General features: G+C 42.3%; 1 protein-coding gene across 1 annotated transcript in view; it reads left to right on the top strand.

Annotated features, from left to right (window-relative positions):
- Positions 1 to 2,268: 2,268 nt before the first annotated feature.
- RPH3AL (rabphilin 3A like (without C2 domains)) overlaps positions 2,269 to 24,979 on the top strand; it is a 120,930-nt gene continuing 98,219 nt past the window's right edge. The window contains exons 1-2 of the mRNA XM_075264927.1: positions 2,269 to 2,397; positions 22,896 to 22,978. Of these exons, the coding sequence (XP_075121028.1) occupies positions 22,902 to 22,978 (77 nt within the window). The 5' untranslated portion in view covers positions 2,269 to 2,397; positions 22,896 to 22,901. The remainder of the gene's footprint in view (positions 2,398 to 22,895; positions 22,979 to 24,979) is intronic.

Genomic DNA, 24,979 nt, shown 5'->3' with positions numbered 1-24,979 from the left:
ATTATATAGAATAATTAATGGCGGCATCATGAAGAAAAATTTGTCCCGCAAAAATTAAGACCTCATATGGCTCTGGGAGCGGAGAAATAAAAAAAATGCCATTGGCGGGAAAGGGTTAACTTCAAATACTTCTGTCCCAAAGTCACTATGTAAAGTTTCTCACAAAACCGTATATATAGCAGCTCAAATACAAATTAACTTCAACACAAAAGTCTCACGTATTCTCAGAATTACAGAAAAAACAAGATACAAAGTTACATTTCATATCCCATACCTTATACACAGTACGAAAACCTTACCCACGCCTGTATATACCCACTGCTACAATCACCGCAGGCGAAGTCGCGGGTACCAGCTAGTATCTAATAAAGGTTATGTTTTAGGGGTCCTATTTTCAGTGAGTCATGTAATTTATTTATTTTATAGGTGAGAAATGTTTTTAAAATGTTTCGCCAATTAAAACTGAATCGTCAAAAAAAACTAATTGCAAGGATAAGTTGAGGTAAAAAATATGTGTTGCTTTAAAGTGGATTTTTTTTTACTGTGCAGCACTGGAAGATATGCATCCTTCTTGAAGGCAGGGTCCCATGTTGCAAAAATGTAGCATTTTACAGCAGGCTCCACAATGTGGAAACGCAGATTTTTCTATTGTAGATTTTGCTGCATTTTTTTTAGCCAAAGCCAGGAGTGGATTGAGCAGAAGAGTGAAGTATAAGAGCTTCCTATACATTTCCCGCGGTTTTTGCTGCTACGTTTCCACCGCAGCAAAATCGTGGTGTTTACACCATGTATGGCCCCGTCCTAAAGGGGTTGGCTACGAATTTCAGAACCCAGAAAGGAGGCTAGGAAACAGGTGACATAACCCTCTGCCAGCTCCAGGCCTATGAAGACTGGCGTGAGTAATGCCTGTCCTTATAAATCCTTATGCAGTTATACCTGCAGTCAGTTCTGGGGCCACAGATGTCCTCATTGATATGTAAGTGGCACACTGACTGATTCCACGCTATTTCTCATTGCCGGACTGCTTAACAGGGAGGCTGGGTTCACATGGCACTTTTTTTTTTTTTTTTTTTTTTAAATACTCCACATGGTTGTTAAATGCAGTAATTTTTAGCACATATTACACTAGGTTCACACTAGCATAGGAATGTCAATATGAGACTCCGTCACCCATTTTGCTTAAAATCACAGAGAGAAAAGTCCTCCGCTGTTTTTGGCAGAAACCTACTGGATTCCATTATAGTCTATGGGATCCATGGGTTTCCATGTGTAACCGTTTATTTAGCGGATAGGGTTTCCGGTTGAAAACCCAAACGCTAATGTGAACCTAGTGTTACTCTGCATTTCATCTGTATGCTAACAATCATTAAAGTGAAAGCTCCTTCAGCCAAAAAGTGCTATGTAAACCCAGCCAAATTATAATTCCATGTGGTGAAATTTACACAATATTCATTTCACAAGTGTCTTTAAGCAACTAGTCTGAGGCTGGTGCCCCACATGGTGTAAACACGGCAGTTTGACCAAAAAAAAACAAAAAAAACTACAGTGTTTTACAGTCACTGATAAGTGGTGAATCCTATCCACACCATTGCAGAAAAATACGCACAGCAAAAAGCTGCAATTTCCAAAATCATTGCGGTTTGGGAAATCGCAGCATGTCAACTATACCTTCGGAAATGCTGGCGGTTTTCCTTTAGGTATTATGAAAAGCACTGAAGGAAAAACTGCAATACATTTCTACCGTGTCTTTTTCCGCAGTGCTTTTTTTTCTGCAAGTCCGCTACGTGGGGCCTTAGCCTTAAAAAAGATGCACTTGCAAAAAAATAAGTCTAAAGAGCAGATGATAAATAACCCCCTACCCCCCTCCATTTCTGTTCACCCTCAGAATGATAGAAATCTGATTTACTACAAGGGGCAGCACTGGCACGCCCTAGTAACACCGTGTGGAAGTACCGACATATCTGCCCTATTGTGTGCTTTTGTATATTCTTATGCTAAAATGTATTTAAAATTCAAGTCTTCAATGTGAAAGGAGAATGATTTTTCGCTCTGCTCAAGCAAAGCGCTGTACGCTGGCTGACTGTGTTTCTGTAGACAACTAATAAGAACATCTCCTGGAGATTCTGTTTGCCTGCAGCTGCTGCACCTTTAACCAGTGAACACTGTTCAAGTGGTAACAGGATGTTGTTAGCTGAACAATTGAAGCACGTGATTTTCTGCTCCCAGACTCTCAACAGTTGGGAGGATCTATTTTCTCTTTAGGCGTGGATTGCTACTGTAACATTTCCACCTTGTAGCAAGTTCGAAATGTACAAACAGGAGCTGAAATGTATTCTCTAAATATTGGCTTGGAATGAATATGCAACCAGTAGTAAGCAGGCAGCTGAAGTTTACTAGGTAAGTGACCTTTTCTTTTTTTTTTGCTTGCACACGTTTTCTTTACATTCTGAGGTAAGCAGATTCATTACATGTACTGTTAATAGAAATGAATGGATTTTTGACATATTGACGGTGTTATTTGTGGTTAAGACTGATAGCAACCTGATGAGAGAATAAATCAGATCCATTGCACTACCATTCCAAATGTTTTACAGGTGCTGGAACTTCTGCCAAAAAATGTAACAACTTTTTAATTGCTCATTTGTTTTGTGCTATGGTTTTCTTCAGTCCAATTGTAACAGATCGTTTACTGCTGAGTGATATACTATAGTGATATGCTATAGTGTACTGTATTTCTAAACCTGGCTCTCACCTTTTAAGGAATACTGTGCTCAGTATCAACACTGATACAATGGAAATTCTTGAATGTTTTTCCTTATGCTAAAAATCTGTGTCATTACGTGTGTAGACCGTCGGGTGTTCAGAAGCTGTCTGTATTTGTTTGCTTGACTGTGTAAGCCTGAAACTCTCCTCCGGTGACATGGTTCATATAATTGTGCATGTGCAGATAATCCCTTATAGAGCTGCATACAGATAGTAACCTTGGTGACAGGTGTTTACTACATACATTTCAGGCTGGGTTTTTGTTGTATTAATTGCTGTTATGACCACAACCCATACTTTAGTTAGGCTGAGGCCACATGTTTGCTGTATTTTGTTCACATCTGTGTGGTGTGAAGGTCCTGCAAGGAGGTCTTTTCTGCTGATTTCAGTATAAAACTGACAGAAATCACTTGGGTCTGCGGGAAATCACTTTTTAGTTTTTTAGCAGACGGGCTATCCATTGTTTGGGTCCACATGGGACCCAAAAGACGAAGAGCCAACCTCTAGTGTGAACCTAGCGATAGTCAGGAGTGTATTAGGGAGAAGTGTAAGTGCTGTCTTTATATCTTCTATTTTATTTGTAGCTACTTCCCAGTATGCAAAAAAAAAAAAAAAAAAAAAAAAGCAACTGCATGTGTGTTATAATTTCAGTAATGCCTAGCACATGGGCGGGTTCACACCTGCGCCCAGTCTTCGCTTTGTGGGTTTCCATCTTCTGCCAACAGGAGATGGAAACCCGGCATTCAGTGTTAGCCCGTGAGCGTCTTCTGGTCTCCGAGGTGAAACAGTTTTTTTAAAAACTGGACATAAAGTCCTGCATGTCCGACTTTGTGGTTGGTTAAAAAAAACAAAAAACGGTTTCGCCACGGAGACCAGAAGACGCTCGCAGGCGGACACTTTGCAAACCCGTTCAAGTGAATGGGTTTAAAAAGTGACTGCTGGTTTCCATCTCCTGTCCAGTTTCTTGGGCAGAAGACGGAAACCTGAAAGCAGAGACCAGGTGCAGGTATGAACCCGCCCTTAGGGTGTTTTCACATCATGTTATTCACATCAGTTTAACTGATTAGTTAAACGGATCTGTTATTTTAATAAAAAAAAACTGACACAAACTGATGTCAATTCATGCATAAAAAAAATTGGTTCCGTTAATGGATGTGCCTCCGTTTGCGTCAGTTTTTTGCTAAAAAAATGTGCTTTAACTAATACCATCGGGGTAGCACATGTGGGGGTCAACAATCAATTGCTAATGGCTGCATGTGTGCTATCCCTGATGGTATTAGGTGAAGCACATGTGGGGGGGGGGGTGTATAGGAGCTGTCCCCCAAGTACTACAAATCACAGCACTTCTTTTTTAAATTACTATTTGTGCTGTAACTTGCAGTGCATGGGGACAGCTCCTCTGCTACCCCCACATTGGCTTCACCTAATACCATGTGGGGTAGCACATGTGGAGGGGGGCAGCCATTAGGGATTGATTCCCACCCAACGGGTGCTACTCTAATGACTACATGTACAATAAAAAAATACAAAAAAAAAAGTAATACAAGCCTAAAAGACAAAGGGAAGAACACAAAGGAAAGAAGGGGGCAGGGGGAAGCTGAGGTCAGAAACCTTTAAAATACAGTGTGTTCCAAGGGGTTCAGATAGCTTGGAATGCATCTACAGTGTTATGGAGGTTTGCAGTTAGGAATTCAAGACTACGAACATCTTTCATCCTTGCGACGAGTTCAGTGGCTGGGATTAGGGGTGGCGGGGTGGAATGGAAGGTGGGGGGGATGGAAAGGGGCAGTTGACCGCCAATGTTTAGTAATAAGAATCTTAGCGGCTGTGCACAAATAAAGAAACAACCTGGATGTCTTTTTACCCAGGTGTAGGAGGTTCTGGAGGTACGCAAGAGAGTCCAATGGGACTCCCTGAATGAAAATGAAGGTAATACTTAAGGATCTCAGAATGGTGACCCCTCGTGTCTGTCAGATGAAATTATTTGTATGGCCAGTGTGTCCATTGTGTTCTCGGGACCATCCACCATACTCTCATTGCCCTCTTTTGGCAATAATAATTACTGGCTCCTGTCAAGGTAACCCTATATCAGGGGTGCCCAATACGTCGATCGCGATCTACTGGTCGATCGCAATGGACGTATGGGACGATCGTGGGCTGCAGCCAGGGATCCCCGGTGTCTGCTTGTTCACAGTGCAGGCTGAGAGTCATCTACGGACACTGGCAGGCGGAGCTGCTGCAGGCCCAGCCTACCAGTGTCCAGAGATAACTCTCAGCCTGCGCTGTGAACAAGCAGACAGCGAGGATCCCTGGGCGGCCACAGAACGCCGCTGTCTCCTGCTCTCACACTCCGCCCAGCCCCGCCCACAAGAAGTGGCTAGATCTTTCGACTTGGTCATGTAATAAAGTAGCTCACATGGTGACAAAGTGTGAGCACCCTTGCCCTATATATTACCCCCAAACAATGGATAGTGAAATAACATCAGCCCCCATACGATAATTCATTGTAGAGAGTCTGGAGCCTGATCACAGATTGTTATATTTTATGGAGTAATACAAAGCCACATGGTGTTACTGTGTACTCACTCAAATAATTACAACAGCCTCCTAAGGGTAAGTTCACACGGGGTTTTTTGGTCAGGATTTTGAGGCCGTATCCACCTCAAAATCCTGAACAAAAAGACAGCTCCTGTTGAAATGAATGGGAGCCGGTCAGTTCTTTTTTCCGGGAGCTGGATAAACAAAGCGAGATGCTCATTCTTTCAGGCAGATTCGCCTCATGACATCCACCTGAAGACACGCCCTCCTGACTAGGCCCATTCATTTTGGCCTAATCTGGAGTGAAGTGCGCGACTGGATGCCAGTGCACTGCATCGGCATCCAGTCGCAGCTACCTGTATTTTGGTCCGGAACCTGAGGCGGCCTCCGCACTGACTGACACACCACCCTACCCCCAAGAGCTGGATGCTTTGTGTAAACTGGTATGCAAGGCATAATAAATCTGCCACATTTTACCATCTCTCTTTCTCAGCACTTTTCCTGTCTCTCTTCTCATTACTTGTATTTTTTAACAATCTAATGGGTAGGCTTTAAATATTTATTGAACGGGACAGTATGAAGTACCTCAATGGATAAAGACCTTGCCTTTGCAGATCAAATATGCACAGTAAATGTATATTACATTACACAGGGTTGGAAAACACTTACATGCTCCATGCTGAGAACTGTAAACTAAATGTTATCTTTGCTATATAGAGAGATATAAATAAATTGTCCAAGCCTTTATCAGCAAACTGCATTTAGTTGAATTGATTATCCTAACCACTGAACTGTACTTATTAGCTTTGAAAGCAAGCACAATCTGGAGAACGCACAACCCTCCCCCCCCCCAAGAGACTGAATGCTTTGTGTAAACAATGGGAGGAATAATCACTTAGCATGCAAATGAAGCTGCATTGCTAAAGCAATCTATTAGAAAAACTCTTGAATTTACATAAGCTAGCAGTATAGATAAGATCCGTGAGATGGAAATACTCCTTTAAATCTGCCTTACTATGTACCTGCATGCAGTTATAACTATTCTCTGTTCCAGGGTTACAGGAGCCGTCAATAATAAATAAGTGAAATACACATTAATTCTCATTACGGGCTTTGTGCAGAACATAACTTCACAGTCAGTAATGACACATAACCTGGAATTATTAAGTGTGACACTTACTTGTTAGTGACCGCAGAACTGACTGCAGTTCTAACTACATCCAAATACATATAGGCAGATTTATGAAGACTGGCATTACTAACGCCAGTTTTTATAGCTCAGTGCCATTGGTTGGTGCGACACACATATGATTAGGTGCACACTCTGTCAGGCTGTGCACCTGGGGAAAAGATGTATGTCAACTCATAGCTGGTGAACATTTTCCCTGTCATTTACACCAAATGTCAGTAAATCTGGCGGGGTTGATGGCCTCACCACTGACACACTTTTGCCACGTCCCTTAATCACGAAAATTGCTATACATCCGCACCACAGTGTGCAGTAATGAGAAATAGCCTGGAATAGCTTACTTATTAGTCATGACACCTGTAACCCCAGAACTGCAAGTATAACTACATACATGGTGGGACAAATTTATCATGCCATGTACACCATAAAATTGGAGTAAAAGATTTAAAAAGTTGTAATTTTTTTTAATTTTTAATTTTGCACAAAAAAATGTGAATTTGTTATTTGTTCTATCCTTGCCAAGGACGTGCAGGGGGCGAGATCATTACCTCTGCCAGAGTTATCATGTATGCCAGGAGCAGGCATAGATTTCCTTCCAGGTGAACGCCCTGATGGAGGGGGCGCCTCATTTATGTGTAGGCTTGCACCTTGTTGTTTGAGGCATTCCCTTCACTGAGGATGGAGCTTGGAAGTCTGGTGTTGATAATATAAGTCTTTATAAATCTCCCCCAAGTCTTTATCCTAAGAATCTTAAGAGGCAGATCTAATATTCTTATAACTTTTTGCAGAGGAGAAGGCTTCTTTTGCAGTAAGTCGACTTACAGCTAGACACATGATATAGAAGGGGAAGTTTGGTCTCTTGAACATGTGCAGAATTATGAGGGAGTAGGTTCAAAGGGATTAAGGAAGGAATTGCTTTTTTTTTTTTTTTTTTTTTTTACAGTTCTTCAACCCCTCATTATACATTAAATGGACAAAAGTATGAAGGCACAGTTCTTGATTCTAGAGTTCACCACACCCATTGCTAATCGATTCACAAAATCAAGCACATAGCTAGCCTCCATAAACAAATATTAAGATAATATAATCCTTTAATAGTCCCATCATGGGGAAATTCAGTGTGTTACAGCAGCATGGATAATACCCCCCCCCCGGATGGAATACCAACGTTAATGCAAGTGCTGTGCAGTTAAGCACACGGAGCCCATAGACTATAATGGGCTCCGTGTGCTTGCCGCGCACTTCCTGCACAATTCATTCGTGCGGGCAGTGCGCAGAAAGCACACGGAGCCCATTATAGTCTATGGGCTCCATGTGCTTTGCAAGCACATCGCTTGCAGTTGCAATTGCATTCTGTCCGGGGGGGTCTCCTTGCGGACGGAATACAAACACTAGTGTGAACCAACCCTTAGCCTGATGTTGATTATACAGCCTGATCACGGTTGAGAGGAAGAACCTCCGATAGTGCTCCTTCTCACACTTGGGGTGAAGCAGTCAGTCACTGACAGTACTGCCCAGTGCTCTCACGGTCTCATACATGGGATGGGAGTTGTTCTCCTGCATGGAGGTCACCACGGACAGTATCCTTCTATCACCAACCACCTGTACTGGGTCCAGGGGGCTCCCCAGGACAGAGCTGACACTTCTAATCAGCCTGTCAAGTCTATTTCTGTCCCTGACTGGTATGCTACTCCCCCAGCAGGCCACTCCAAAGAAGATGGCTAATGCTAATGCAGAGTTTAAAAAGGCCCTAAGAAGTTCCCCGTCTACTCCAAAGGCCCTCAGCCTCCTGAGCAGGTAGAGCCTACTGTAACCCTTTCTTTGTAGCGCATCCGGGTGATCAGCCCTGTAGTATACAGTAAGTCAGTGGTCCCCAAGCTTTTGTATCCTGAGAACTACATTCAGCATGGAGTTAGTCACGCACAACATTCAAGACATCCATTATACACATTTACTATTCTAAATAATAGGACCTGTGCAAGTTACTTGCTGGATGTCAGGTAGTTTCTTTAGCAACAGTCTCTCTTGACATAGAATAATATTTTCCACCTGATCTGACATGGTCAGAGAGAGAGAGAAAATCGATGGTGATAATGAAAATGGCTGTCGATAGCTGGGTTGCATTATATACCACCACTCCATCAGCACCTCACATTGAAACGCGCTATGCCTGCACTGGTTTCCTGCAAATTCAGGAGTTGTGCAAGTTAAAGTGAATGTAGTATACCTATCTCTTATGCACTTGCACTCATTTTGGGCATGCAAGAAACTATAGCATGGTTATACATAAATGTGACACTATCATAGGATGTCATCTTTCCTAAAAATCAGTTTGTAAATTTTTTTCTGCTAAATCTGTACAGATGGACTGGACTGAAATGTCAAGATTGGCTCAACCCTAAGTGCTGGCCGATGTAGCAGTCTGATGCAGCAGTCCAATGCAGCAGAGCTGGACCTGCTACACAATCAGCTCTGCTGCATCGGACTGCTACATCGGACAATGCTACATCGGCAGAGCTGAGTGTGTAGCAGGTTCAGCTCTGCTTCATCTCGGCATAGGAATGCATTGACCAGAGTTGATTGGCCGAATGCCGTACTTCTGTATGGCATTCGGCCAATCAATGCTGGTCAATGCATTCCTATGGGAAAAAGTCAGCTCCGGCATATCGCAAGCTGACAGGGATCCCGACATAATAAAGGTACTTGATGCCCCCAGACATTCTTCCCCTGCTGTCCCAGTTGCATTCTAGGGTGTTGGCATCATTTCCTGGGGTGTCATAGTGGGCTTGGTGACCCTCCTGAGTCGAATGGTGGGATCCCCTGTAGCGAAGCATTTTCTCCCATAGACTATAATGGGTTTCGATATTCGTTCGAATAGTAGAATATTGAGCGGCTATTCAAAACGAATATCGAACATTTTACTGTTCGCTCATCTCTATATAGCATGTAAGAATTGCCTTTCTCTCTTGTATCACTCACTCTGGAAGTGGCACCAGTACTGTGCTACAGGAACATGAAATGAGTCAAGCAACTGCACATATGTCTTAGATCACTATTCTGCAGTGTCCACTGTTTAAAGTAAACTACCACTGGACAATGCGGAAATGGACACGTTATCGGGAGTCATGAATCACATTTCACTATTTAGTCCATTGTTGAATCTAGGTTTGCTAGATGCATTCAGTTATATTTGGTGAAAATGATGGTATGGGGTTGTTTTTTAGGCCCACTGCCAATGAAGGGTAATAGTAATTCTAGCCAATTGTATGTCCCAGCTGTGGCCTATCGTGTGCTGCAGCAAAACTAATTTGGTTTTGGATATATTTTTCCACAAAAGCTTTCAGAGGAACACTGCAGAATATCCATGTACAAAATTCAACATCGCTGTATGTACCCTCATCTCTCCAGTATAAACACTTATTTTCTATCCCTGTAGCCCTAAACTGATTGTCACATTTCTCCTTTCATGTATAATACTCTGCCATTTTTCTGCAATCCAGCTTCACCTCAGCTTTTGATCTGACACCATCTTGGTTTATAAATTTCTCTTTTTGTTTGCTTTGCCATCAATCTCATTATGCATCAGCAGAGCATCATATGAGCAGCTAGAGAAATACTATATCTACTTGCTGAGGGCAGTATAATTATTATTCTCTCTATATTGTACTAAATAGTCTACAAGACTACAAGTATATAGTTATGGAGGCTGAGCTGTGAACTCCCTTGTTATAGCTGTGTGACAGGAACTCTCTGCTCATTTCTAGTTTTTGTATCCCTCTGTAGAGAGCCTGTGTAGTACAGTCCATCATACACAAGGTCAGGTATCTTTGCATCAACGCCCCTTGCAGACAACCGTGGGCGAGATCAGTGTGCTATCTGTGTTTTTCCCGGATAGCACAATGACCCATTCATTTCTATGGGCACATGCACATGACCATAATTTCCACTGATCAGTGTGCGGGTTGAGAGTCCATACGCATTAAATAGAACAGGTCCTATTCTTTTCAGTCTTTGAAGAACGGCCTCATCCATAGAAGTCTATGGTAGGGTTCACATCTGCTTTTGGGTTTCCCCATGCGGCCCCCTGAATGGAAACCTAATCCACTTAAAAAAGTAGTTTCTTCCCAAAAAAGGTGAAAAATGCGGACAGGGAAACATAATCCCTGTACGTCCACAGCCACCGCTGGAGTGAACCCAGCCTATGCGAGACTAAAAACCTAGGAGGGGACACTGATGTACTCAGTGTGCGTCCATTTTTGTGGACAAGCTAGGGATATCATTAGATGTCTTTTGTGGGGTTTTTTTTTTTTTGGTGTATCCGCTAACTAGGATGACATACTGTCCATTTTTGCGGACATACTTCACTGATGCTGAAGAAACACTGAACACACACTCTGTCCACAAAAACTGAAGACTAATTACTCGTTTGTTGACCGCCAAATACACACTGTCGTCTGCAATAAGCCTAATTCCTATACATTTTGTCTGGTCTAAGTGTTGCACCAAGAGAAGGATTCAGATAGAAAAGAATAACTAAATGAGGGAATACTGGTTGAAGTAAATATAATATACATATATCTGGGGGTTAGGTACGTAATGAATAAAAAAAATAATTGGCAAGTGTTTTTTTAAGTTGTAGTAAGTTTCGATACAAGTTTGCTTTTGTGACTGTTATATATTCTGCATAGGGCTTTTGTTTTCTGTGACTACATAATTAGATAATCTCCATGCATATACTGAGGCAATTGCACATTCATAAGCGTACTAAGTGATTTATAACATTTTCAGTCTTGCTCACATATTGAAATTTGCAGAAAAACTGCATATTGTTGTCCCTTGACAATCATAGACTAAGTGCACGTATCTCTTTTTCAGTTGTAAAATTTACTGGTAAAACTGGTTTTTATGCAGGATTCCTTCATATATCTTGATGACTAATTTCACATAAAAACAATGGTGAATCTAAACAGTAGGTCACGTATGGAGAGCTCAGATTTAAAGTTTGTATGTACAACATAACTTCCTTTAGTGTACTATCAATGATAGAAATCTGTGTCTCATCCATCACAATTTAAAGAATAGGGTGAGTAGTATTTACCTTGAGCCACAACTTCCTGAATCCAGTATCAATGCTACAGCATTTTGTGAAATAATAAATTCAATGCCTTGTTAAAAGGGATCCTATCATTCAAACTCATTTTTTTTTCTCACTAGCATGTTGGAATAGCCTTAAAGGCTATTCTTTTACTATGTTTTGATGTCTTCTCCGCGCCGCCATTCACTTGAAATCCCATTTTTCGTCGGTATGCAAATGAGTTCTCTTGCAGCACTGGGGGCGGGCCACAGCGCTTCAACAGCACTGGGGGCATTCCCAATGCCGCGAGAGAAGTCTTTCCAGCGCTGCCTCCATCTTCTTCAGTAACTGCCTCTTCAGGCGTCTTCTTCCGGCACGCAGGGGGTCAAAATTCAACGCATGCTCAAGTCGGCTCTGTCAGGGGGCCGCGGGCAGAGCCGACTTCACATGCGGACAGCCCTTGTGGGTGTCTACCATACACAAACTCAAATGGGGAAAAAAAATCTGTGGAGGACTAGGGTACCTCCAGGAATGCAAACATTACATAGGGTTGTAGTCAATCCCAATCTTTGCCGTCTTGCTAATTACCCTCTTTAACATGCCCTTAAGGGTTTTATTGAACCTCTCTACCAGGCCATCTGTTTGGGGATGATACACAGAGGTTTCCAGGTGTTTAATTTGCAGGAGTTTGCACATTTCTTTCATTACCTTGGACATAAAAGGATTCCCTTCAGTCAGGGTATACCTGTCCAAGAGAACATATAAAAGAGCTCCTTGGCAATTAGCTTAGCCAAAGTATGCCTCAAGGGTACATCCTCAGGGTATCGTGTAGCATAATCTGACTGCACTAATATATATGTATGCCCCCTAGCAGACTTTACAACAAGACCTACCAGGTCCATGGCCACTCTGTAGAATGCGCTCTTTTTCGTACCCCAAATGTCCTCCTAACACATGCTTATGTGCCAAATCTAAAACTACCCTGCAACATGGTGGCTCAGTGGTTAGCACTTCGGCGCTCAGGTCCTGGGTTCAAATCCCGCCAGGAACAACATATGCAAGGAGTTTGTATATTCTCCCCGTGTTTGCATGGATTTCCTCCCATTCTACAAAGACATACTAATAGGAATTTTTTTTTTTTTTTTTAAAGTACATTGTGATCCCTATATGAGGCTCACAATCTACATTTAAAAAAATAAAATAAGATAAATTTAAAACTAGCCTTCATAGGGCCAGTGCACCACCAATTGTTCATCAATTTTTTTCCCCATATTTGGTTTACCCTATACAGAAGGTCCTAGTTCATGGACATATATGGGAACTCCTTGTCTGTCCCCGGATACTGGGGTTCTACATTTACCACCTTTACATTTTCTCTGGCATGTGCCTGATTATGATCTCTAATTTGACCATTCCCAAAATTGCCACAGGACACCTGGAGCTCCAGCATCTTGGGAACTCCCTCCTGACCTTCTGCATCATCAGCTAACAGAGACAGGGGAAAACTTTTACCATCTTGGATCACCCCTACAGCTGGTGTTTCAATGTTAGGATCAAAGGGTTCAGGGTTAACTTCAGGCAAGACATCATAAAAATTTGTAGGACATGGTAGCCTCTGTTTTTTCCATATATCCCAAAACAGAGGAAAGTCCCTTCCTATTATCACACTATGGAACAGGGACTTAACCACGCCCACTTTTTGAGAGGCTGGGTCAGAGGTAGTTTTAATGGTGACCTGTGCAATAGGATACTCTTTTGTTTCACCATGTATAGACAAGACCCCAATAGTTTGTCCATTGCACAGTGCAGGGTCGAGAAGATCATTGTGCACCAGGATTACCAGGCTCCCTGAGTCCAGGAGAGCCAGTACAGCATGCCCAGCCACAGTCACATTGCACATCTGTGGTTCAGTCGCAGTTTCTGCTGAATAAGCGGGTTGTGCAAATAGGGACTCCCGCCTGGAACTGCTGCAGTCCATGGGCTCAGTCGTCCGGGGACGTAGGCCACATAACCCAGTTCATGGCACCACCAACATCTGAGAAGGTATGGGTCTCCATTCTCAGATCGGAGTTTAAAGTTTACAGTCCCCTCTGCCTCTTCCCCCTCTGAGTATCCTCTCATCACAACTTTTCTCACCCCCACATTAGTCAGTACAGTCTTACCCGTTTTGGGGGGTAACTGGTCTGGGAGACGTCTGCAGAAGCTCCTTGGTGGCTTGGTATCTTTTCACCAAACACACCAGCTGGTCAGCAGTTGACAGTCCTGCTTTTCCCACCCAGCCCTGAACCCTAGGTGGAAGTGACCTGATGTACTTGTCCAGCACCACTCTCTCCACCATCTGCACTCTCCCAACACGTACATGCATGTTCACACCCAGACATGCCAGGATCTCACCTCTCAGTCTGGAGTTGTCCTTAGCCTCCTGTTCATACAGGTCATAGTAGGCCTTCTGAGGTTCCCCGGTGAGAAATGGTGCCACAGCGGTTTATTTAAGAAAAACAGCAAATTAAATCTTTATGTCAGGCACAGGATAAGCAAAATAAAATACAGCCTTAATGCCAGGCAAAATAAAACCTGTTCGTCTGAGAGCTAACTAAACAGAAAATACTAGCTGTACGTGTGGCTTACTACCAGCCCCATGAATCAAAACAACAATGTACCGTACACAAAGCTCTCAGTGTCAGGATAGACCCAACCACTTCCTCTCCTTCCAGGATCTGCCCTGAGGTGCAGGCTCTGCAGGCTTTTATGGCCCAGTACTGAGCTGCAGCTTATTCAAGATCCGTCCTTGACCACACATATGTCAGGAATCTGGGGGAGATATACTGTGACTCCAGCACTCTGCCTGTCAACATTCCTTCTCAATAATCTATCTGTCTATATGTCTGTCTGTCTGTCTATCTATTTATCTTGTGATATACATAAGGTCCTTAGTAGCTAAACACACAATACTGGATATCAGTAAATAGGGTAGGAATAAATATTGTCAGGAATAGTTAAATTGAAGGTTATGGTTAGTGTTTTAGGGTGGAGACCCCCAGGGAAATTGAGTAAGAGTATTATTTTGTACTTGGTGATAGGTGCTCTTTAAAAGGGTGCATTCAGATGGTCAGTTTGGATGCCATTAAAACCACATCAAAACGGCATTAGAAATGACTGCATGGAGTTTTCATGCAGTCTTTGGCGTACTTTGTGCATGTACATGACTGGTGGGTTGTAGTGACCACACAATGCTTTACCTGTGCATAATTGCCTACAGATTCAGGAGTAGAGCATAATAGCATTGGAATGCATGACCATCTAACCCCTGAGTGTCCTCTCGCACCTCCCAGTTCATCTGCTCCCACAACATCTTTTGGTGTTATGCTGAATCCACTGATTGGCGTCAATGGTCACGTGACCGCTGAGGCCAATCAGCGAAGGGCCTGAATGTCACTACCTGTGACATCATGGGTCCTCTTCCTGAGAGAAAATTAATAAGGGACAGAAAGTGGGTTGCAGCACAGGAATTCATGAAAAGGAGCCAAAATCTGTCAATAAAGAATATTAGAATATTTATAAAGATTATAACTATACTTTAAACTGAAGAAACTCTTATTTCTGCCACAAATATGCTTTGCTGTCGGATGAGCACAAGCATTAGCCTCATTGAAATTCAGTGGGGCTAATCAGCTTTTCGTTGCAAAGTCTAAGGGTAAGTTCAGACGGAGTATTTTGGACCGGAACCTGAGGCGGAGGTTGCCTCAGGTTCCTGACCAAAAGCTGGGTAGCCGCCACTGAAAGTCGGTGCACTGCACTCCAGTATAGGCCAAATGAATGGGCCTAGTCTGGAGGAGGGAGTGTCTTCAGGTTGAATCGCAAGGCGAAACAGCCTCAAGAATGAGCACCTCGCTTCTTTTTCTGGGAGCCGGAACAATCTGGCTCCTGGAAAAAACTCCTGAGGGGCTTTGGTTCCAACTCCGTCTGAGCTTAAAGTAGAATAAACATGCTCATTCATATTCATACTTTATTTCCATGGAGTGAAATAAAATCTGTATAGCCTCTAATAAAATAAATGCATAATAATTGTACAGTTTTGTTAATGCACTAGAAGTACTCAATTCAGTAACTCTTCAAGATGTGCACTGCATGATTTCAGCAGGTTCAGATGAGTCAAAGTTCACATCAGCCCTTTGTTCTTATATAATGATGGATGTAGAAGAGAAAGATTCTTTCGTAATTTAATGTACTATTAAGAATAAGTTTTAGTTTTACATGGAAGATAGAATCATGCTTGCTGGGCTTTATGTTCCATTTAAAAGTAAGCAAACTAGATGAAAGAGAGCCTTGTTACATCTTGTTTTTCTACATTATAGTGAATGATCATCGATGCCAATGGAGTGGGAGGAATTTATTAATCCCTCTATACCAGTTTTCTAGCATAGAGCAATAATATTGTGGCACAGTTTTGGCGCACGACCCTTTCTTGTGGCACAACCCCTGCTCTGCTTCAACTCTATTTTCTAGCATGAATTATAATGGAAATCTATACCAGATAGTAACTTGGATCTCCATTCTAGTGCATAGGAGTCAGTGCCTCTTCATAAATCAGCCGTGGCCTGGACCTGTTGAGTCTTTTATCAAGACTGGATTATAGAACACCTGTCTTAATAAATCTGCTCCAGTGTGCTCTGTCCGCATCCATTTTTATACTATTTTTCTTGTCCATTATTCTGATCCTATAACACATCAAAACAACAGACTAATGTGAACTTATTTGGGAAATATTGTGCATTAACCCTAATGGGACAGATACACTAAACCAGGCTAATTTGTAGATAAGGTTGAGGTCACATGCAATTAACCCACTGTGGAGTACAACGCACATGTAGTGGAATGGATTTCATCCGCACACTGCAGAAAAAAAACTTCAGCACAAAATGTCTTGTGCTGTGAGTTTTGAATCCAGAGAATGTCAATTATTGCTGTGAGTAAGGCTGTGAGTGGGTTTTAACATCTCTGTTGCAAAGACTGAAACTTAGGCCGGTTGCAGCACAGTTGTCTGCAACCGGCCTGCTGTGAATTAAAATCACAGGTTGCACACGGGGGACACTGGGATGTCCCCATGTTCTGTCCGTGCACAGGCTGTGCTTCTGCAGCTCCTTTCATTGAATGATTAGTAGCTACAGAAGCACAGGCCACAAAATAGGACAGGAATAGAACCTGTCCTATCTGATGCAGCCCAGACTGTCAGCCCGTGTGTTCAGACCCACAGAAAAGTATGGGTCAGTGTGCTATCCATGAAATAGATGAATACCACACTGACCCACACCAGGGTTGTCTGCAGGGGGCTATAGACTAACCTGGGAACCTCTAGGAAACCTTCAGAACAAACCATTCAATTTTGGTTGTTGTTTTTTTTTTTCTGCTAAGGGTCCGCATGTGGATTTTTTAAATATATTTTTATACTGTGCCCTAAGTTATCGCTGTGGTCCATAGGGTATTTCTATGTTTTGCTTGGTGTCTGCAAAAGAAAAGTATATTGTCATTTATTTTTTAGCGTTCAGTAGAGATGAGCGAACACTAAAATGTTCGAGGTTCGAAATTCGATTCGAACAGCCGCTCACTGTTCGAGTGTTCGAACGGGTTTCGAACCCCATTATAGTCTATGGGGAACATATACTCGTTAAGGGGGAAACCCAAATCCGTGTCTGGAGGGTCACCAAGTCCACTATGACACCCCAGGAAATGATACCAACACCCTGGAATGACACTGGGACAACAGGGGAAGCATGTCTGGGGGCATAAAAGTCACTTTATTTCATGGAAATCCCTGTCAGCTTGTGATTTTCGCAAGCTAACTTTTCCCCATAGGAATGCATTGGCCAGCGCTGATTGGCCAGAGTACGGAATTCGACCAATCAGCGCTGGCTCTGCTGGAGGAGGCGGAGTCTAAGATCGCTCCACACCAGTCTCCATTCAGGTCCGACCTTAGACTCCGCCTCCTCCAGCAGAGCCAGCGCTGATTGGCCGAAGGCTGGCCAATGCACACTCAGCTCTGCTATATCAGATGGGCTGACCGGCACATCAGATGTAGCAGAGCCGAGTGTGCACACTCGGCTCTGCTACATCAGATGTGCACACTCGGCTCTGCTATATCAGATGGGCTGACCGACACATCAGATGTAGCAGAGCTGAGTGTGCACACTCGGCTCTGCTACATCAGATGTGCACACTCGGCTCTGCTATATCAGATGGGCTGACCGGCACATCAGATGTAGCAGAGCCGATGGAGGTCACCTGATTTCGGCAGCCAATGACTTTTTCCGATTTTTTTCGATGCCTCCGGTGTCGTAGTTCCTGTCCCACCTCCCCTGCGCTGTTATTGGTGCAAAAAAAGCGCCAGGGAAGGTGGGAGGGGAATCGAATTTTTTTGGAGTTTGCCACGTGATGTTCGATTCGAATCGAACACATCCAACAGCCTGATATCCGATCGAACATGTGTTCGATAGAACACTGTTCGCTCATCTCTAGCGTTCAATAACCATGAGTTTGTGTAAAATGGACAGAAGGCCAAGATGAGTAAAGAAGATAGTTCAAAATAGTTTAACCCCCTTAAAAAAAAAAAACTTTACAAGAAAAAGAAAACATTTCTGACATCCATAACATTTCGATTTCTGTTTCTTGCCGGCCTAGTTATACTTCTTATTTATACCATTTTGAGCAATGTCTATTGAAAAATAGGTTTCTAAAATTGGAGACTGGGTGTTTTGGGCACAGGAATAACTAATATGTATTTGTTTCTCTTTATTTTTGAATGTGTGGGAAATGGGGCTGATCTGAAGTTTTATTTTTAGACCCACAGGGGGTCTTATCACTAATACTAAATGGCTACTAGAATGACTACTAATAAGAATAGCTACTAGAAACTCTTATACTTTTGCCTTCTGCTAAATCTAGTCTTGTTTTTGGCTTAAAGAAAACTGTAGCAAAATCTGCAACAAATAAAACGTGGGCCATTATCTTAGTGGTGAAATACATGGTAATGTGTAAACTGTTACTGCAATTAAAAAATGCATGCAATTTTTTTTTTTTTTTTTTAAAGGCCCTGTGTGAACCCCCAGCCTTATTGAGAAATAAAAGCATGGGCTGAATGCAGCATAAGGCCATTAACTGGGGTAAAGCAGCATGCTTGTTATAGTAAATGTATGCCCATGACCTGGATAATGATGGATACTGATTTACAATACTTACTATTTCATACTATTTAGCTATTTACATATACATGTTTCTCTCATACAAGCATCTTGAACTTAATTCATCTAGTAGTTTACAAATCTTTGTGTTACATCTTGGTTACTTACAACTAGCACTATTATCTGTAAAATAAATCTAGATGCATCAGCAGCAGCTCGATTCATGTAGAATGTAACACGTAAGCCTAAGCACCTTGACAACAGCAGCACCTGTTAATAAATCAGTCATATGATCCCATTCACAATATGCAGGATGGCCAAACAGTACAAAGAGCTTGACCATGAACCTGTTTCCAGGAAGTGAAGATAAAATGGAAAGCATTTGGATCCCCGAATAGGCTTGGCATTTAAATTCTTATGTCAACTTAACCACACTAAGAAGATTTGCTAATGTTTACCAAGTTCTTCTAATAATCATGGACATTTACAGTGTTTGCTGCTATTTATCAGTTTGGTTAAAATATGTGTAATTTAGTAACATTTGTATTTTTAGAGAATTTTGTTGTGTTATGATTTGCTATTACAAGAAATTGTCCTTACACCCTTAGGAACCCTTCACATGGTCGAGTCCCTTCCTTAGAAAATAGGCTGACCTTACACGACCGTAGTGGTTTTTGCGGTCCGCAATACAAATTTCACTTTAAAAATTAATTCCGCAGACATCCGCAACGTTCCGTGTGTATCAGTATTATGTGGATCCGCAAAAAACAAAACACACCACAAAACACACATGTTGATATCTGCAATTGCGGATATACACTGATGTATGTTCAGTGTATATCTGCAAAAATGCACGCGCCCATAGACTTCTATTGGACCTTCCATGCCGTGCCGTAAAAGCACGGCCATTACGGACATGCGGTATACTGTCCGGACCACGGTTGCGGCACGCCACACCACTGACAAAATCTACGGTTGTGTAAGAGGCCTCATAGAAAATTATGGGACCGTAAATGGTCCGCAATTTTGAACCTGCAATTGCGGACCATTTGCGGTGCAAAACTACGGTCGTGTAAGACCAGCCATAGGCCGTGTGTGAGCTGTAGTACCTGGACTGAACTTATGTACATAGGAGTCGTATACATACCGTGTTTCCCCGAAATTAGGTCACCCCCCCCAAAAGTAAGGCATTCGTTTAATGTGGATGTATTGGAAATGTAAGAGTTATCTAGTCTAATGGTGGGAGTGGTTTAGTTAGACATGTATGTTTATAAGGTTTGCATTGTAGCCAGATTGTTGAGTCGAGAGGAAGGGACCATGTGTTCCCGAAACGCGTCGCTTTTCTTGACTGACTAACCGCAATAGTTACTATGTAGCTTTTTTATTCATGTATGGAAAATAGAAGTTAAATTTTAATTACCGTGGAGTTTACTTGACCGTCTTCCTGGATGCAGCTGGTTTCCTTTACTTCCTTTACTCCAGAGATGAACTGAGCTGAGCGCACGGCCAGCACTGCTACACCGGAGATGTAGCAGTGCTGGCCATGCACTCAGCTCGGCTACTCCGGAGATGAGCCAATCTGAGTGCACAGCCAGCACTGCTACATTGGAGATGAAGCAGAGCTGGCCGTGCGCTCAGCTCAACTACTCCAGAGATGAGCCGAGCTGAGCGCACGGCCAGCACTGCTATACCGGAGACAGGGATCCCGACCAGATAGAGCCCCAAAGAGCTGTTTGAGTAACATTCCCACCTAAATAAAGGTAATCCCTAGCTAATCCTGCCTGTACATCTGTCCCGGTCTCTCAATCACATAGTTCACAGTCTCATATGAACCGGATATGTCCAAAAATAATTATGGGAAGAATATGCAAATCCGCCTTCCATGATGTAATTAGGAAGACAGTTGCTGCCTCATTGTTGCAAACCAATAGAGGGCGCTCACTGGAATGTGCAAGCCTGTCTTAAGACAGGATTCCAGTGAAATAACCCAATAATGGCTGCTCCCTTTAGCCTCATGCCCGACCTTCCAAGAGGCCTTTGTTTAGCAATGACGCTGGGATTATTACCAGGTTATAGTCTCTCAATCGAGGACAGCTGTTTCGATCTGGTTGGATCTCATCAGCCCGATGTAGAGAGGACTATAACCTGGTAGAGGTGAGAGGCTTAGACAGGGTTCGGGGGATATTGTCACTCCTTAGGGAGAGACCACCATATAGGTGTGTGGAGACTTGTTAAGCCTTTAGCACTCCACTTTGCAAAAAATAATTATGTATAACTTAGCTTTTAATTCAGGATATGTAAAATTCCAACAGGTTTCAAAGAAACCATGAAAAAAACACCACAATCTCTTATGCGTTTCAGAACATCTGTCCCTTAGTCATAGCAATTAGAGATGAGCGAGTACTGTTCGGATCAGCCGATCCGAACAGCACGCTCGCATAGAAATGAATGGACATAGCCGGCACGCGGGGGATTAAGCGGCCGGCCGACGTCAAAGCGGAAGTACCAGGTGCATCCATTCATTTCTATGGAGCGTGTTGTTCGGATCAGCTGATCCGAACAGTACTCGCTCATCTCTAATAGCAATCTTTCTGTACTGTCAACCATGTCATCTTCTTTTTCTTCACTGACAGAGATCCCGTTCTCTAGTACTCAGGTGACATCTGCTGACGCTAGGTTCACACTAGTGTTCGGCAATCCGTTCTCAGCTTTCCGTCTTCTGCATGCAGAAGACTGAAAGCTGTCAGACTGGGTCCGGCCATGAGCAGCGGTGAGCGTTTTATGCTCTCCGCCACGAAACCGTTTTTTTAAAAATCGGACAGAGTACTGCATGTCTGACTCTGTGTCCGATTTAAAACCGGTTTCGCGGCAGAGAGCATAAAACGCTCACCGCCACTCACAACTGGACATCTTTCAAACCCATTCAAGAGTCCTGCAGGTTTCCATCTCCTGCCTCTGTTTTGTGCAGGAAACAGAAACTTGCAGAACAGAGACCAGGCGCAGATGTGAACGAGCCCTGAGAGAGATATTCCATATATATCCCAATACTTCCTCCTCCTTCTCCTTTTTTTGATGAGTTGGATGAGAATTGCCAGTGTTTCTTTTTTATTTGTAGGAGGTAGAGGTGGAAGACATGGGTGGTGGAGGTAGTAGTGGCAGGAGTGTACTATTGGCGGTATGGGCACTAAGGTCAAATCTGTTAGGAATTGTGAGGGCATAGAGGAATCCCATTGCCATGATGAGTCACAAAAAAGTGGGGAAGATAATAGCCTTACTGAATCCAATGATAATTCTATTAACGATAAGACCTTGCAACCAGGACAGGGTGACCTCACAGGAAGAGGGTGGTGACAGCTGCAATAAAATGTAAGAATTCCACCTGGTGAGCAGCCCCATCATCCAAAAGACCTGCCTGTGGAAGTTCTAAGGCAAGCTTGGGTGGTAATGGCACTGGCAGACACGTTTCCGGCCGCTTAACTCCCTGCGTTCTGGTTGCGTCCATTCATTCCTATGAGTGCGTGCTATTTGAAACGGGAGTTTTGAATAGTACTCGCTCATCTCTAATAACAAGGTACATTACATCCTCTGGAATTTGTACTTCTTATTTGCACATAGGAATATTGCTTTAGGCCCACGTAGCGGGCTGCAGCCAAAAAGCACTCTGGGAAAGTCTCCAGAGTTTTCCTTTGTGGACTTTTTGCTTCCATTATACCTATACAGAAACTACTAGATTTTCCGTCAATATAGTTGACATGCTGCAATTTTTTGAAAAAATGTGATGGTTTTAGAAATTGCAGCATTTCTGCTGCTGGTATTGTTCTGCAATGTGTGTATGGTATTTGCTAGAATCACTGCAGGAGATATAAAACGCTGCAGTCTTTGCCACAATATTTACTGCATGTGGGGCTTCAGCCTTGTAGTAACTTTTGTTGCAATGAACTTAACCATTAACATAACAGTTACATTCCCAAAGATTTCTTACAATCAAGTCCTTTTAAATTTTGTGGGTTTTGCACAACTTTTACCTCAAGGGAAACATTGACGTTGCACAATGATTGTGGTAGCTTGCTGTTCTACAGTGACCATGATGCCATAAAATATCATAATATAATCTGTTGTACATGAAATATAATCCATGTTTGTTTTCCTCTAACAGATCATCATGACAGATACAATTTTTGGCAATGGAACAGATCAATGGGTATGCCCCAATGACAGACAACTAGCCCTCAGAGCCAAGTAAGTAAAATTCTAGCAAATTTGTAATTAACAATGTAATTCTGTGAAAAATCATTAGTCATTTAAAGAGTTTCTTTGCCAACTTTCCAAAAATGCCACAGAAACGGCATAAATGGGGGAAATTGTTTTAAACTCTTCACATCAGTGTTATGGCATAAAAAGTTGTCTGACTCTCATGCAAGTGACATTCTTGTCCCAAAAATTTGTGAATTTTTGCTATTTTGCACCCCATATGATACTTTTCAGAAAGATGGCCTGGGTTAAGCAGCAGTATTGTGGCCCACCTACTGACCAGCCTATTTATGATGCGTTATGCCAAAAATTGGCATACATTTTAGGACAAATCATCAGTGTGCCTTTTAACCCCTTCCTGTCATAGGCATTTTTCGATTTTCGTTTTTGGCTCTTTCACCCCCCCCCCCCCCATTCCTTCCAAACCCCATAACATTTCTATTCTTCCACTCTCAGAGCCATACGAAGTCTTAATGTTTGTGGGACAAATTTTTCTTCATGATGCTACCAGTAATTATTCTGTACCATGTTCTAAACTGAATCCACACGCTAAATGATGTCAGTCATAACAGCAGGCATGCCACCACAAAGATCATTGTGTAGATCAACCTCTTTATCAGAGCAGTACACTATGCATCATCGTCCTTTGATGAACTGTTAGGCAGGGGACTGTTGGGACTGTTTTTCAATTTTTAATCCATATTGGGATGCTACTAATATTTCGCTATTGAGTCATCCTCTAATGTAATGATCATCTCTTGTTAAAAGCCGAATTATAGCTTGGAATTGTAGGGATGACTCTTAGTATAGAAGCACTTTAGAACTTCATTTTCCTGACTTTCTCACCATCAGAGGTTGTCTTAACTTCTTGGTGTTTTTTGCATTTAGAATATTTATTAGTTCCCACACAGTTAGACATTGTTTGTGTGGGGTTTCTAATTCTTTATTCACATCAGGGATTTATTTTTGTTTTGAGCGACCCCTTGTTTAGGGATATAGTATATTGACTAACTATACAATTTTAATTCTGATTTACACTTTGGGCATGTGGTTTTGGCTCAGTTTTATCAATATTTATTAAAAGTTAAGTTATAGTCTTCATAAGACAGTAAATCTCAATTATAAGAACCTGTTATTTATAATTTTTCTTTGGTTCTACACAATAGGGCCTTTATCTTGATTAGAATTTTTCAGTTTTTATTGTGTTATTAAGATTGGTGTAGATAAACTCCAGTCTTAATAAATTTCTCCCATTGTTTATAGTGTATTGTATACAGTATTTCAATAAAAAAAATGTAACACCTTTTTGCAAAAAAGCTGTGAAAAACATGATAGTTTTCTGAAAAATCCTACTAATATTATAAGTGTGAAAGTTTGTGTGTTTGGATGTTTGTGAGTTTGGATGTTTGTTCCTCAATCACGCTAAAACGCCTGGACGGATTTGCGTGCAATTTTCCACAAACATAGTTTTCCCTTAGGATTGAGTCACAGGCTACTTTAGGTGCCACTAAACAACATGGCTTCCTAGCAGGAGACTCACAAAAGCAGGACTCCTAGCCCCAGCTATAGACTCACACACACTGCCTGGCATTTCCTGCCTCAACCTGCCTGCACAATCCTTACTGTCACCTTAGGAGTAGCCCTCACTCTACTCACTCACATAACACATCACATTGTCTGTATCACTACATACACAACACATCACATTGTCTGTATCACTACATACACACTCACACACACTGCCTGGCATTTCCTGCCTCAACCTGCCTGCACACTCCTTACTGTCACATCAGGAGTAGCCCTCACTCTACTCACTCACATTTACATATAGCTTTCCACTGTATAACACATCACATTGTCTGTATCACGACATACACAATACAACACATCACAATGTCTGACACAATACAACACATCACATTGTCTGACACAATACAACACATCACATTGTCTGACACAATACAACACATCACATTGTCTGACACAATA

Source organism: Leptodactylus fuscus, chromosome 2, assembly GCF_031893055.1.
Source record: "Leptodactylus fuscus isolate aLepFus1 chromosome 2, aLepFus1.hap2, whole genome shotgun sequence".
Classification (NCBI taxonomy): Eukaryota; Metazoa; Chordata; class Amphibia; order Anura; family Leptodactylidae; genus Leptodactylus; species Leptodactylus fuscus.
This window is presented reverse-complemented; position numbering and strand designations above follow the sequence as displayed.